Source organism: Anguilla anguilla, chromosome 9 (genome assembly GCF_013347855.1).
Source record: "Anguilla anguilla isolate fAngAng1 chromosome 9, fAngAng1.pri, whole genome shotgun sequence".
Classification (NCBI taxonomy): Eukaryota; Metazoa; Chordata; class Actinopteri; order Anguilliformes; family Anguillidae; genus Anguilla; species Anguilla anguilla.
Genome location: NC_049209.1, coordinates 45,701,682 through 45,717,458, shown reverse-complemented (window position 1 = coordinate 45,717,458; position 15,777 = coordinate 45,701,682). Strand labels below are relative to the sequence as shown.

General features: G+C 47.4%; 1 protein-coding gene across 1 annotated transcript; it reads right to left on the bottom strand.

The window, feature by feature from the left end:
• Positions 1–986: 986 nt before the first annotated feature.
• mybbp1a (MYB binding protein (P160) 1a) lies at positions 987–15,758 on the bottom strand. Its single transcript, XM_035433607.1, has 27 exons — positions 15,502–15,758; positions 14,674–14,769; positions 14,250–14,333; positions 13,722–13,796; positions 13,519–13,626; positions 12,715–12,905; positions 11,967–12,134; positions 11,614–11,731; positions 11,036–11,325; positions 10,641–10,751; positions 10,266–10,391; positions 9,955–10,161; positions 9,213–9,321; positions 8,696–8,792; positions 8,104–8,273; positions 7,596–7,715; positions 7,224–7,397; positions 6,490–6,663; positions 6,075–6,232; positions 5,680–5,814; positions 5,290–5,389; positions 4,892–5,023; positions 4,346–4,414; positions 3,640–3,753; positions 3,055–3,156; positions 2,348–2,472; positions 987–1,718 (listed from the first exon to the last, which is right to left on the bottom strand). Exons 1-27 carry the CDS (start codon positions 15,694–15,696, stop codon positions 1,346–1,348), a joined length of 3,921 nt encoding a protein of 1,306 aa, XP_035289498.1. The 5' UTR covers positions 15,697–15,758; the 3' UTR covers positions 987–1,345.
• Between the last annotated feature and the right edge of the window lie 19 nt (positions 15,759–15,777).

The following is a 15,777-nucleotide window of genomic DNA, read 5'->3' as shown; positions in this document are numbered from 1 at the left end:
GATGGCAATCCTGCAATCGAAACGTTTGTCGCTACATTCTTTTGCACTAAGCACTTATTGCACTTTCAATAGCGTGATTAAATAAAATATTTATATTTTTGCAGCCATCTCCTAAACAGTTTTCCTTTTATTTATTCTGCACCGTTTGAGTCCCCCCCCCCCCCCCAGCCTCGCTTGTCTAATGTGACCTCCGCACCTGCAACTAATCAACATAACGACAGTTAGGCCCAGCAGCATATCCAATGCTACTGCTCTTCATTAACACAATTTTAATAGTCAGAACAGCAGGTGAAATGTATTCAGAAATTAATTACAGACCTATGACTGAGATTGAATCTTAAGTAGTAACTGAAGCAATAAGCCTTGCAAACGAAAAATGTACAGTGGTAAAGTAAGGCATATGAACAGTCAAGAAACGCATGTACTGTGTTAACACTACACTCACTGGGTGTGGGACATTTTACCACGGTAGGTCAATTGCTCCATCTAGTGGTACAGTCAGAATTAGACTGCCTGGCAGTCTATTATTTACTAAAACGCACAATATTTTTCCAGAAATGCGATGGCTAAATGTTGTGGACATTTTCATGAGAAAATGAGATTATATGCAAGTACATCTCTCTGGACAATCAAGCTATTTAAGTGTCACATAGGCATAATCTATAATCATGAACAAATCCTAATAGCTTGTAAGATCCTAATTTCCCTTTGCATTTGTTGTCTAGGAAACCTCATCAAATATATACTAGCTTGCCAAAACAGAAGTAGATGGCAGCTAGCTAACTTAAAACAAAACCAGCCAGCTCACATGAAGTCTTCTTAAAAACTTGTACAGTCCTTCTTTTTGACCAATGAAACACAAAACCAGAATATCCCGTTAACAGGGATTCCTTAAATCAGAGCTTTCCGTGGTCTTTTGGAACTGTGATCTAGCATTGTAAATCTGTCCCAAAAACATAAGCGGTCTCAAATAATCAAAAGAGCACTGCACAATAAAATAGGATTTAATTTAAAACCATCTTCTTCTGGTACAAATGAGTAGTTAGTGTACAACCTCCAGATTAAAAACAAATTTAAAAAGCTCAAATTTTGTTGGCAAGACAGCAAACTAAACGGTGAATTCAGGGGGGAACAAAAAAACATAATCACAGCCTAAATCATAAAAACTAGAGACATTTTGGGCTTTTCGTCCCATCAGATGCATTTATATGTACATCCTTTAATGTTTTACAGGAGCACTTCACAAGAACAAGTTACAAAAATAGGCAGAGAAGCCCACGTACGTAATCCCTGGGGGGGGGGGGGGGGGGGTTTTGTACAGTGTTCGTTAATGCCATTTTCTAATTTAAGTATCGCCTCCTTGCTGTTGTTTCTTGTTCTTCTTCTTTGGTTTGGCGGGAGGCTGCGTCTTGGCCTTCTTCGCGGCCGCCTGCCCGGGCTCCTTCCCGCCGTCCTGCTCCTGCTGCTTTCTCTTCTTGTTCCTGTTCTTTTTATTCTTCTTCTTCCCCGCCTGCCCCGCCCCGGCCTCCCCGGCAGCGTGGGCCGCCCCCGGCGGCGGTGCGGGCGCCTGCCCCGGCTCCTTCCCCTCCAGAGGCGCCTGCTTCTTGCGGTTTTTGCGCTTCTTCGTCTCCGGGAGGAAGCCTTTCTTCTTCTTCTTGGGGGCGGACTGCTGGGCCTGCTCCTCCGCAGACTTCTTGGCCTTCTCCACTTTCGGCTTGCTGTTAACACACACACACAGAAATACCGTTAGAACAGCTTAGACTGAGGGGACCGACTCTCAACCCGTACACCGAATCCTCCCCGTGTGGCCGTGGGGTCGATCCCCGCCCATTGCACTTAATGTCATGTGATCCCGTCTCTATCTGTAACTTGCTGCCTCCCCCCCGCCCCCACCCTCTCTCTGAACAAAGTGAAAATACATAAGGAGGGCAGACTCTTACATCCTTGTCTGAGGAGATATTTTCACTGCTCGTACGAACGGAACTCCAGTGGTATTAAACACTGGGGGGGAGGGGGGGGGGTGTGGCAGTGTGATAATTTCTTCTTCTTGGCTCACGGGGACCAGTCTGCTTCATTTGTTCTTTTGCATTCTAATCTGCACTGTGCATTCATTCAGCTATGGAAATCACACCGATGTCTTTAATAATATATTGCGGCACCGGGTAAAAAAAATAGAACTGCAGGGGGGAGGGGAACTAATTGTGTAGCCTTTTGCCACCTTTACTGTACCTGAGATCTGCGATAAGACGCTGTAAAAATGAACCATAATTATAGTAGTGCAGCTAGGAGGCACGGAAAGGTTTATGGATGCTCGACAGTGGAAGTGACAGCGGAGCCGTAGGCTTACAGGATGCCGAAATGCTTCATCACGCCCCAGTAGGTGTCCTCCAGCTGACCCGTCTTCCGGAACCCCTCCAGCTGGTTCATGGGGAGCAGAACCTCCTTCAGCGGCTCCAGGTTCACCGACAGCTTCTGCGTGACGCGGAGAGGACGGATACAGGAAACTTCACACGGCACGACGGGCAACCCAAAATAGGCAGCAGAGCAGACACTGTGGCTATGGGAACCCGATTTGTGCCAAGAGGTTTGCAGGTTTACATCCCATATTTTGGCTGTGCCATTTCATGCATCAGCAGCTATGTACTTTATTAGCATCGCTATAGTAAACAGCCATATAAACAGATAATGTGTGCCCATAAACACACACTACTGGGCTCTACAGTGCTCCAATTTTTAAGACCATATGCTCCTGAAAATTGATGTGTGCTAAGTGTAAAAATAATTTAGGAGCACATCTACATCTACTAAGTGGGATACATTACTATGCCCCTAAATTTTTAAACACAGGAGCAAATGTGCTCCTTGGACAAGGTGTTAGAGTAAAGTCCTGTACTATGTAAGCTGACTGGAACGAGAATTTTGGCTGTAAAAAAAAATGTATATAAATGATTTAATATTAAATGAGTATTCAGTCTGAATCGCTGTCCATATTGCAGCTCTGCTATCTCTCAGTGACAGACGAGGGCTGCTTATAGCTCTTGGCGCATCCTTTACCTGCTGCTGAATGTTCCTGACGAGGAACTGACTGAGCTCCAGGGCTTTTACCACCTTCTCATGGACCACTTTGATCTTGTAGCCAGTGATGGAGCTCAGGGTCTGAGGGATAACACAGGGAACTTGGTCATACGTACAGGGAAGGACAGTGGATGAAGTCACAGTTAAACTGAAGGAGTACACTGAATTTATCAACGTTCTTGAAACGTAACAATATGAAGAAAAAGTTTAGAGCATAAATCCTAGTTCAACACATTACATTACATTACAGGCATTTAGCAAACGCTCTTATCCAGAGCGGCTTACACAACTTTTTATATTGCATTTACATTGTATCCAGTTATACAGCTGGATATATGCTGAAGCAATGCAGGTTAAGTGCCTTGCTTAAGGGTACAACGGCAGTGTCCTACCGGGGAACTGAACCTGTGACCTTCAGGTTACAAGATCAATTGTACTACACTCCACTGCCGCCTACACGGCTCGTACGCATAGACTAGTGCCCTGAAGGCACGCCATTTTAAACAAATCGGCAGCGATTCGGTCCGGTAGGCTCTCGTCATGCGTTAGCCATTTGGCGCCTACCTCCGCCAGCTGACCAACGGTCTTCTCGCAGAGCTCCGCCCACTGGGCGTCGGTCATGAGCTGCCGCACCTCCTTCGTCTGCAGGCCCCTCAGCACGATGGCGCACGCCTGACCCTGAAAACAGACGTTTTCTACACATCAACCGACATCTTACAGGAAGTGACACGCCGAGCTAACGGAAAACAGGAAACGCGTGAATTACTGTATCCTAGGACAGCGCAGAGATGAGAATATATGGCCACAAGAAATCAGAGCCCAATTACCGCTAAAAAAAGGCTCCTTGCTTCAGTTACTACTTAAGATTCAATCTCAGTCATAGGTCCGTAATTAATTTCTGAATACACTTCACCTGCTGTTCTGACAATTAAAATTGTGTTAATGAAGAGCAGTAGCATTGGATATGCTGCTGGGCCTAACTGTTGTTTTTATGTTGATTAGTTGCAGGTGCGGAGGTCACATTAGACAAGCGAGGCTGGGGGGGGGGGGGGGGGGGGGGGGGGGACGGGGACTCACACGGTGCAGTATAAATAAAAGTAAAAACAGTTTAGGAAGAGGCTGCAAAAATATGAATATCTTATTTGACCATGCTAGCGATAGTGCAAAAAGTGCTAAGAGCAAAAAAGAACTTAGCAACAAACGTTTCGAAGGATCGTCATCAGTGTAGTTAAACCAAAGACAAACACATCTGAGAAAATCTGAGCTGTACCTGTTGATGCTGCCTCACTCCCTCTGTGATGTATTCTACTGCAGAATCCAGCAGTCTGACACACAATACCTGCAGAACACACACACGCGCAAACACACATGCAACCACGCACGTACGCACGCACACAGACACGAACACAAACGCAGACACAGAGAGAACAGAAGGTCAAAGGCATCGTTTTTTTCTCTTGGTTATTTAAAAACACACTTTCATTTGAAATAATTACTTTGTACCTTTTCGAAGAGAAGACATTATTATTCAGAAGGATACGTCACTTAATAAAGACAGCAGTGTGTTGAATATGGTTTTAGTGCCATATTTGAACAGCTTAATAAGAGATTTTTCATATCCACACATAAGTACACTTGCACAGATATGCAGTTAAATATAAGAAGTTCAAAAATGATCTGTAACACACTCTTACACACTGGTTTAAGGTCCTATTTGGCACACAGCTTAATCTTGGGACCTTTATTTCAGGTGACCATTTTTAAAGACTACACGATCGGCGGGAAACACGCTGAAGGAGAAAAGCGTGAAACTGACGGGGAATCTGGTGAACAGGTCGATGAACATGGCCCCCGAAAGCGCGCTCTTCCTGCGGGTCATGAAGGAGCGCAGAGCCCCCTTAAAAAGGCCGGTCACCCGCTCCACGTCCACGCCGCCCATGTCCGCCCCCTGCAAGGAGACAAAGCGCTTTCACAAATACGCACTTCACCCACAGACTGACACACACACACACACACAGATACAGACTGATACACACAGAACACACAGACATAAGCACGCGCTCACAGATACAGACAGACACAGACCTGGGCCAGCACACCATGACCAACACTAAAGCCCTCATAAATTAACAGTATAGAGCCATAAAGCCAGGCCTTTTCACAGCTTCAGGAACTGGTCTGATCTGGTTTAATGGATGATTGGGAGCAGCCCACCTGTAGTGCAGTAGATGACTCTTCCCCACCCTCCTCCTCCTTCCCAGCAGCAGCATTAGACACACTCCCCCTCAGGACTTTAACCAGGTAGAGAGACGCACTGCAACAGAGGGAAGAAATGAGGGTCACTTTTAAAACAGAGGGAGGTGAGAAAATAAAAAATACCAAAATGCCACCCTTCCTTTTGTGGATGCATGTATGCATGTATGTACTGTACGTGTGCATTTACATATGCATGTACTGTTTGTGTGGATGCACATATGCCCTCTGTCTGTCTGTCTGAATATGCATGCCTGCATGCACGCACTGAACGCATGCATTTAAATATGCCTGTTTGCATGGATGCATATATGCATGGAAATGCGTAAATGATACGGTTGAGCAGCTGACCTGAAGAAGTAGAGCGAGACGGAGGAGTCGGACAGCCTCTGGGCCCGGGTCAGCACCCTCTCCAGCATGTCGTGCAGGTCCTCCTGCATGCCCGCCACGTTCTTACAGTACCGCTTGGCTCGGCACAGCTGGTTCCTGCAGGTACAGAGCATACCAAAACATCAAAACCGCCGGTTCCTCCACGTTACTAACCAAACCGTAGTACCAAACGAAAGAAGAACTCGGTTAATTACTCAACACTGGGGAAAACAGAGGTTTCTTTTAGCACAGTCAGAAGTTTGTGTGACTTTCTCAGGTGCGTAAAAGGTTAAATAGCGTATGACCAGGGCCTGCGAGTCAGCTCAAAGTCACGTGACCAGGCAAGGCCGGGGCCCCGCGTCCAGCCGGCGGCTCACCGGAAGATGTCGGCCGTCTTGCGGAGGAAGTCCTGCTCCTGCTGGTTGGTTTCGGAGCTCATGCCGCTCTCGATGATGCTCAGCAGGGGCTCCACGATGCCCAGGACCAGCGGGCTGTCCGACTGCTTGGACAGGAACACCTCCACCAGGTCCAGCACCTGCAGCCCAACGCAGGTCCATTTCAATTACCTTCCAGCACCGTTAGCCTAGCACTCTTATCCAGAGCAAGTTACACAGCACACATTCTTTTACAATGGATATTCCCAGAAGTAATTCATGTTAAGTACCTTACTCAAGGCTACAATCCCATTTGACAATCCCATTTGTACTAAAGCAGTAGGAAAACCAATCAAAGAAACTCTCTGGTCCCAGTTATTGTGCTCTGGGAGATGTAGGTCTGAGCAAAGTGAAGTACCTTGATCTTAAAGTCTCTGACGAGGGCCTTCTCCTTGCGAAACCTCTCCTTCTCGTCCTTCTTGGCCTGGATCCTCTTCTTCTGCTCGGCGAAGAGCGCGGAGATGCTGCCGTCCAGCTTCATCATGGTCTCGTCGTCCAGCTCGTCATCCTCGCTGTCGTCCCCCTCGGTGGCCTGAAGAGGAGCAAAGTCCGTTCAGCAGGCCCTCGCAGCCGCGGTTCTCATGTTTTTGACCACATTACATGTGGGGGGTTTGAGCCTATCCCAGCATGCAGTGGGTGAGAGGCAGGAATACACCCTGGACAGGTTGCTAATCCATCGTAGGGCCCACACACCACCCACTCACTAACACAGTCATACCTATGAGCAATTTAGAGCCTCCAGTTAGCCTACTGCATGTCTTTGGACTGTGGGAGGAAACTGGAGTACCCAGAGGAAACTCACACAAACACGAGGAGAACATGCAAACTTCAGAGTTTTTGGGATTCGAACTCAGTACCTTCTTGTTGAGGGGACAGTGCTATTCACTGCACCACCATGGACATTCTGTCCATAAATTTAATTTAAATTAATTTCCAGAACTAACTGACTGACTGAATTGAAAAGGAACAGTCCTCTACCACAAAAGCCCTAACATATACACACCATTTGCTGAAAGATTGTTTGTGTGTTACGGAGAATTCTGAACCCCAATCATAGACCATCTGTGGAAATAGTTCTAGAACAGCACGTACCAAAGCGCCCTGACCCTGCAGAACTTTCATTAGCTCCAGGCGAAAATTCTGATCCACCTCCTCTTCCTCCTCCGCATCCTCGTCCTCCTCCAAGGCTTCATCATCCTTATCATCCTCCTCCTCATTGTCATCATCATCAGAGTCTTGATCTGATGACTCCATCTCCTCTTCATCCTGGAAAAACAGTAACACTTCAGAAAATGTACATCGCAGGCAAAAATCTAATTGCCTGTGGTTTCACAGAAACCCTGCGACATCACAATCGTTTACATTTATCATTATTATAAAACAATCATAAAACATTATTCTGATTCAAGCAACGCTATGAACCGCAGTAAGGAGAGACAGGCACAAGGCCTGATTGAAGGTCACCTCCTCCTGGTCGTCTTCTTCATCCTCTTCCCGCTGACCTCTCTTTCTTTTTTTGCCCTCGTCTTTCTCATCAGTTACCATGACAGAACTATCCTCCTCATCCTTATGAGGATCCAGAACCTGTAAAAATATAGAGTCCCAATCAGCAATCACTTCATAATAAAAGACAGTGTATTACATACAATATGGGGTACTACAAATACGCAAGTAATACCAATATTCAAGTCAACAGAAGTCAACACAGTAATGAAAATAAGAGCTCAAACATGTACAGGAAAAAGGACACGGGTTATAACAGGGACACAAAGAAGGCTGAAACCATCACTGCTGGTTTTGTTTACTCAAACACAGTAATTCTACTGAAGCAGTGTTCTTGCTCTTTTTCTTTGATTTACATGCAAACTCAAGCAATGTTGCAGTTTGGGAATCCAAGAACGCAGCGAGGATGGACCCCACATTATGAGGGTAAAACACGGCGGGGTAACACGGGCACACCCCCCTCACTCACGTCCAGTATGGCGCCGAGGGCCCTCTGGGTGACGTGGGGGCAGATGCCGGCGAACACCGTGCGGCAGACCTGCCTGACGAATCGGCTGGGCTGGGACAGGAGGGAGAGCAGGATGTCCACCATCACCTCCGCCCACTGCGGCTCCGCCTCCTCCGCCTCCTCCTCCGTACCTGCACACACAGGGAGGGGACACAGTTATACGCACGCCTCTGTACCCGTCCTGCGTCAGTGATCGCATCACTTTGTGAGGAACCACAGGGTATTGCTGGTTCCGTTTTCCCCTTAAAATTAGTAGCAGCCAGTTAACAGCCAGTTAAGAGCCAAGAAGTCAGGTGAGTTAAATGTGCAATCAGCTGCTTCAATTGATCAATTAAGTGAAAATCTGCACTTTCCCACAGCCGTTCCGTGTCTTACTGAAGCAGGCTAGCGCACTAAATGGAAAACACCAACAGGCAGCCTCCATTCAGTAAACCAACCTGCTTCTCATAAAACCTTGAATTGTTCACGCAGCTATGACCTGGGAATGCCATTTCCTTCTATTTTGAAGGCTGCAGCTGTGGTTAGTCAGAATTCCTGCATTATTTCCTCCTACCTGTCGCCTTCTTCTTCTTCTTCTTGGCTTTCTTAGCCTGGGCTTTCTCTAGGCAGTTCTGCAGATCCTGCATTAGGTCCACACTCTCCTCTGCTGCCTGTGCGGGAGGAGGGGGGGAAGCCTTGATGTTCAAACTGCCTACGACAGCACTGTTACTTACAGCGATGCTTTGATCGCGTGTGTTACAGACCAGTTCTGTAACTACAGTGTGTTGCGGCTCACTGAGCCATATTGTATGTCCTATTCTTGAAGTCACTCTGGATTAGAGTGTCTGATCACAAATCTAAATGCATATCTCAAATGTGCAGTCACTTTGGATTACAGATAGAAATTTGGATTTGTTTTTTTTTTGTCACACTAAAATCTCTGATGTGCACTACAAAACTGAGAAACATGTATAGAACTTTCTGGACTGTGATTTTTCCAGCTTTTAAGATTAAAATACACCCACAAATTACAGAGAGTTCTATGCAGGCCCGACAGTATGAACACTTCTGGCCACACTGCTGGTACATACCCTGAAGAGGTAAATGCCCACGAGCAGGAAGAGCTGCTGGAAGGCGGCGGTCTCTTCAGTCTGGGCCTTCTTGGCCTTCTTTTGAAGAGCCTCCACGGACGTTAACATGCTGCAAACGCACACAGCAGCTGATCAGTGACAACCAATCGCCTGCGGAGAGAACGGCCTCGCGCAGGAAACGGAAACCAAGACCACTGACCATCACAAAGCCTGTGTGTTAAATATAAACACTGCTTTCAGCATAAAGACCCATTAATCTACAGCAAGGACGGCACAGAAAGAGTCGGCCCTTTCTGAGATTTCATGCCAACTTCTCCGCTTTATTTAATTTCACCTAATCGTTCATTTTATCTGACATTCTCGATAAAGCAAAAAGCTACAACAGCAGACTATACACCCATCCTTGGTGAAGACGTTTTACTGTGGTCCGGTTTAGAAGTGAACCAGCAGTGAACAGCAGTTTAGAAACTTCTGCAAGAGTGAACTGTTTAGAAAAGAAACCAGCAGGCACATGCTGGCCGTACAGGAATGGTGAACGTGCATCTACCCTGACTGAGGCCATCCTGTAAGGCTTTCACTCCAGCCCTAGCAAAGCACACTTCATTCAGCAGCTACAGATCTCCTCGAGCTGCCAATTAGCAGAGTCAGACGTGCCAGATCAGGGTTTTAATGAAACCCCCCAGGACAGCGGATCTCCAGGAACAGGCTTGGGCAGGCCTGCCCTACAGTGACCGTGGCGTACCTGTCCCAGCTCTGCCTCTGCTGGGGGGTGAACGGCTGAGCGCACTGCACGTGTTTGGCCTGCCTCAGCAGGACGTCCGCGTACTGGACCAGGCGGTAGATCCACAGCGTCCCGTCGGCCATCGCGCCCTGGGCCCGCTTCTCGTTTTGGGCCGGCGCCTCGGGGGCGTCGCCCTGCACGGGACGGTGGTTTAGGTGCTGAAGGAGCCTGTGGGACAGAAAAGAAAACATTTTAAATATCCCCCCCTACTGTTTACAGTTCAAGAGCACTTAATGTATTCAAAGAGTACTACATGGTGGATGACATCTCACCCAAAGAATGAGTTGGCTATGACCGAGCGGGTCTTCTCATCCACGGGTACCGATGGGATGGTCTCTGTCTCCGGGATGTCAGGGGTGGACTTTTTGGCGACAAAAAAGGTATGGAAGAAAACGAATCTGGGGAGGAAGGCAAGATGAGAAATAAGTGGCAGGGTACTGCAAGAAAGGAGATAAATCTGCACTGTACACAAAAAACGGAGGATACACAAGGGAGGTTGATCCATACTGGTTCTGTGAGAAACTAAAACTCAGGGAAAACTACTGGTTGGCCATCGAGGCACATAATCCCACACATACTGCATCAGTCAGTCAGATCCCCCCACCCCGTGTGTATCTGGCAGCACAGTGGGGGAGCGAGGCTCTCACCTGGCCACCTCCATCACCAGGTCCTCGTCCTTCTTCACCTGCTGGTTCTCCACGATGGAGGTGAGGCGTGGAATGATCCACCTGCGCAGCCGGAACACGCGGTGCTCGTTCCTGCAGGGAACCCGCACGTCACGCCTCAACACCGGCACAAATCTCACTAAAAAATTAGCTCTTTATACACCAGAAATATGCATCGACAAAACATCTATGTTCACTAATATGGAGAACAAGATTATTCTTTCATACAAACATACACTTTGCTTAATTTGCATAATTCTCTGAAAGTTCTTAGGAGGATCTTCCAGAGCATGTTTCCAAAGTTAACCAGCATTTAAGCCAGTTTTTCCATAGCAATTCAGATGCGCATTTGACCCAGGTCCAGCCCGGATACTCACTGGACTCCGGCCTCCTGGTTCTCCTGCTGCCGGCGGGTACTGAAGTCCAGGCAGGACTCCAGCTGCGGGTGGGAGAACATGCCCTTCAGCCAGTCCACGTAGCGCCGCAGCACCGTCGGCTCCAGGTACTGCACCACCCTCCAGAAGCTGGGCACCACCGGGTAGCCCTGGTTGGTGAGCTTGGTGAAGCCCAGCGTCACGGCCAGCTGCCTCTCGGGGTCCGAGCAGCCCTGCAGGAAGTCCCCGACGTAGGTCTCCATCTCCGGGGCGAATTTGAAGCGGTCGGGGAGCTGCGGAAGAGCACCACGCAAGGCGTAAGTCAGACTAGCACCTCTTCCTTTTTTTAAAATTATTTCAATCTCCCTCTCTCCTCTTTTGAAAATAATAGAAATTTCTCTCCCTCTCCCCTCCTTTCTCTCTCCCTCTCTCACTCTCTTTCTCCCCCCCTCCCTCTCTCATGCTCTCACTCTCTCCCACCCTCTCTCTCTCTCTCTATACTGGTCTATTGCTCATGCTGGAATAGAGGGATACGAGAGAGATCTGCCGCATCCCCAGGAGCACCGGGGAGAACGGTTTACCTGAGCGGAGACCACGTGTTCCCCATAATGCTTCATCACCTCTCCGGAGAGCACCTGCTGCAGCTGAGGGAGGGAGAGCAGAGGCAGGGCGCTGCCCAGGAGCCTGTAGCACATGAAGCTGGGCACGAGAGAGAAAGAGGAGAGTCAACACAATTACCCATAAGCCCCACAATGGAACTAGCGCACAATCTCAACTAAACACGGCACTTCAATTAGCGGGTATCAGCGGGAGTGCATCTACGCCATTTCACTCATTCTTTCTGTTTGTCAAAATGTATGGCTGCCATTTTGAAGGCAAAAAGCAAAAGGTGGAGGTGCACAGCAAGGCTGCGCCCACCGCCTCCCGCTCTTACTTGTTGGGTCCCGACTGTTCGGTCAGCAGCCCCTTGACCACGGCCTCCCTCCAGAAGAGCTCAAAGCTGTCCTCCTTCAGGGCCACCTGCAGCAGGTCCAGCGCCACGGCCGGGAGCAAGCGGTCCTTCTTCACAGAGCGACCGGCCATCTTTAACACCTCGACCAGCCTGTGAAACGCAGGCGACGGAGGTTACAGAACGCACGCCGGGAACGTCAAGCAAAATCACACCCGATGCTCACGGCTGCGGACTGTAAATGCGTATGCCAAAACTGTTCACGTGGTCCCACCAACCCATTACATAGGATCCCTCAATAGGTGTGCAAGACCTTACTTTGGGGGTGTTGTCTGGGGTAAAGACTCTCACTTTTGGATGTTATATTGGGAGGAAGACCTTACTTTGGGACGTTGTCTTGGGTAAAGACTCTCACTTTGGGATGTTGTCTGGGGTTAAAACCCGTACTTTGGGATGTTGTCTCGGATAAAGACCCTAACTTTGGGACGTTGCCTTGGGTGAAGACCCTTACTTTGGGACATTACCTTGGAGGAAGACCTTACTTTGGGACGTTATCTTGGAGGAAGACCCTTACTTTGGGATGTTGTCTGGGGTTAAAACCCATACTTTGGGACATTGTCTTTGGATAAGACCCTAACTTTGGGACGTTGCCTTGGGGGAAGACCCTTACTTTGGGACATTATCTTGGAGGAAGACCTTACTTTGGGATGTTATCTTGGAGGAAGACCCTTACTTTGGGATGTTCTCTTGGGTGACGACAGTGGCGCTCCCCAGGAGCTTCTTCAGCTTCTTGGGCTTGAGAACGCCGGGGAATCTCTGCATGGCCACCAGGAGGAGCTGCAGCTGCTCCGGGGTGCTGAAGGCCGCCGACAGATCGCTCTGCAGAGCCCCCAGCAGCGCCTCCTCAAACACCTCCTCCGTAGTCTGCGTGACACGCGCAACATTACATTACATTATTACAGGCATTTAGCAGATGCTCGTATCCAGAGCGACTTACATTGTATCCAGTCATACAGCTGGGTATATACTGGGGCAATGCAGGTTAAGTACCTTGCTCAAGGGTACAACGGCAGTGTCCTACCGGGGAATCGAACCTGCGACATTTAGATTACAAGACCAATTCCTTAGCCGTTATACTACACTGCCGCAGGACACCCGTTTCACCAGAACGTCGGACCCGAGTTCAGACAACGACTAATATATTACCATAGGAACAGCAGGGCCTGTATTCATGAAGCATTTTGGAGTGGCACTGCTAATCCAGGAACTTCCCCTTTCCCTGCCTAACCTCGTTCATCCGAGAACTAAAAAACAACAATGATCCTAGAGCAGTATTCCTACTCCAGTATTATTCTCCAGTATATACTCCAGAAACTCCAGGCGAATGAGTATATGCCCTTATATAGATATCAACACAAAACTTAATTAAGATTTCTTTATTTTTTAACCCATCCACAGTGAAAATTATACAGGTTAGAAACGCATCCCAACCCGGCTTTCTCTTTGTGATTAAACAGGCGAAACAGGCGGCTCTCACCTCAGACAAGATGTCCACCATGGTCTTCCTGGGCAGGTCCTTCAGGTGCTCCCTGTATTGGGCCAGGCTCTGCAGGAGCTGAACGCACTCCAGCAGGACCGGGGGCTCCTGTCAGAGACAGAGGAACACCGGTAGAACACACATTCTGGAAAAACACACTACCGAGCAGAGAGAACAGGAATTCAGCCGGAAGGGATGCTTACCTTTGAGAGTCGCCCCGACTGGGATAGGGCCAGCACGCCAAAAAAGTTCCCAAACGCCGCATTTCTGATTAGTTTCTGTTGAGTTAGTCAGAAAGGAATTTATTAAAGCGAAAGGAAAAAACACTTAAGTGTGACACGGCTGCCTGATTACTACACACTGTCACAATAAGGAGGTATAGCTCAGCATCTTTAATGTGGAGTGTCCATTATTTATTGCAGTACTTATTCAGAACAGGCGAAGTTTCAATTAAAGCCTCTGGTCGTTTTCAAAGACAGATACGCAAAATCATTCTTGCTTTGTACAGCCGTGTCACAGCCTGTCCACTAGCAAGAGAAAGTTTGCATTTGCAAACATTGACAATTAGGGCAATAAACCAACAGAAGAAAATACATCCTTTAAACATTATTCTGACAATAATTTTAGAGTCAAATAGAACTGGATGAAGCTGAATTACTGACAATTACACACCATTTCTTAAACTGCCATTCTTAGCTTGTGCTTTTTCACTTTCAAAATTATTCTCTTACCTTCTTCACTTTCTGCAGGTCGTGTTTTTCCTTGATATATCCCAGTGTCGACTGCAGCTGGATGTCTTCAAACACACTTAAGACCTACAGCCCAATATATGTTTAAAGAATCATAAGCCAAAAACTATTGAACAGCCCCAACAGTTCACCCCAGTCAAATTCAGTTTATTTAGTAACATGGTATGGTTAAACCTTGAAAACAAAGGAGTGTCCTGTGACTGAAATATACTGTGGTTTCTTGAGTCTGAACCCATTCACAAGCAGGTATTGTCTTGAACATCACAACAAGCTATAACATTCATAACTGAAATGGATAAGCAGTGTCAAATATTACATAAATATTATAAGACAATGAGCTACGTTATAACGGTCTCTCCATTATAATGATCTCGTGCAAGGAGAAACTGAAAAAGAACAGACAGACCTGTGCAAGGGCCAAGCTGAAGCCTGGACGAGCCGCCTCTCGAGTGTGGGAGAGACCGTCCACCAACCTCTTCAGAGTGTACGTCCGCTCATCCGACTGGACCACCACATTACGCATAAACAAGATTGGGGTTTAAGGGCTTAGTTAGTTAGGTGCCAAAGCTACAACACACAATTCAACGGGGTGCATATCAAGCAAGTGTCATTAATCTGTAGCTAACGGTTATAACCATCTGAACTGGAGTAACATTGACATCATCCGCTAATCTTTCTGGTACATTTCGTGGCCACACACTGCACATGTACATTACATATTCAGACCGTTTGGGCAAGGTGATGTTGAAAGCTTGTTATCTACCAAAGAGAACACCAAAGAGAACACAGCCCTCTCTAGACACCAGGCTGCAAACGAAAATTGGTGATAAATGGCGATTACGATTGACATTTCTCCAATCCCGATGACACATGCTCATTCGCATACATACATACATTCGCATGTAACTGTAGCCGATAATATCTTAAGTATATGTAATTATAAGTATGACAGTACTTAGTATGTAATATTGCTAATCAACTAACGTGTACCCCAGTCTCATACAGATAGCAATGCTTGCTACAGTAGAGAGCACAATCAACACGTGGCGATATACAGTAAATACTGCGTTTATAAAGCGGACAAGAAGACTAACTCTTTATTTCTTAACAGTTTAGGAAAACCATTCTGCCCGTCTCTCATAACATAAGAGTGTGATGGCTGTCTATACAAGCTACATAAGTTCACGAAACAGTTTTAGCTGCCAAGGTTGGTAAAGATGCACCGCTTCCCTACCTTTTCGCTCTTTTTCAAATACTGAATGAGATTTTCGATTGCTTTCAGTCGTATCTCTTGTTCGGGTTTTGCGATATCCCAGAAGAAATCGAGGAATTCTCTGTTCTGTTTAAGAATCCCCTTGGCATCTGTGACTTTTGGCCGAAGTGGTTCCTTTTCAATCTCCCCCATGTCTGCATGCGTCGCAGTGGCCATGCCATGTGAGTGTTGAACACTACCGCAACATGACCCGGCTTTTCCGGGGCAAACGGAACTTCGTTCCCTCGGTCCAGAAAG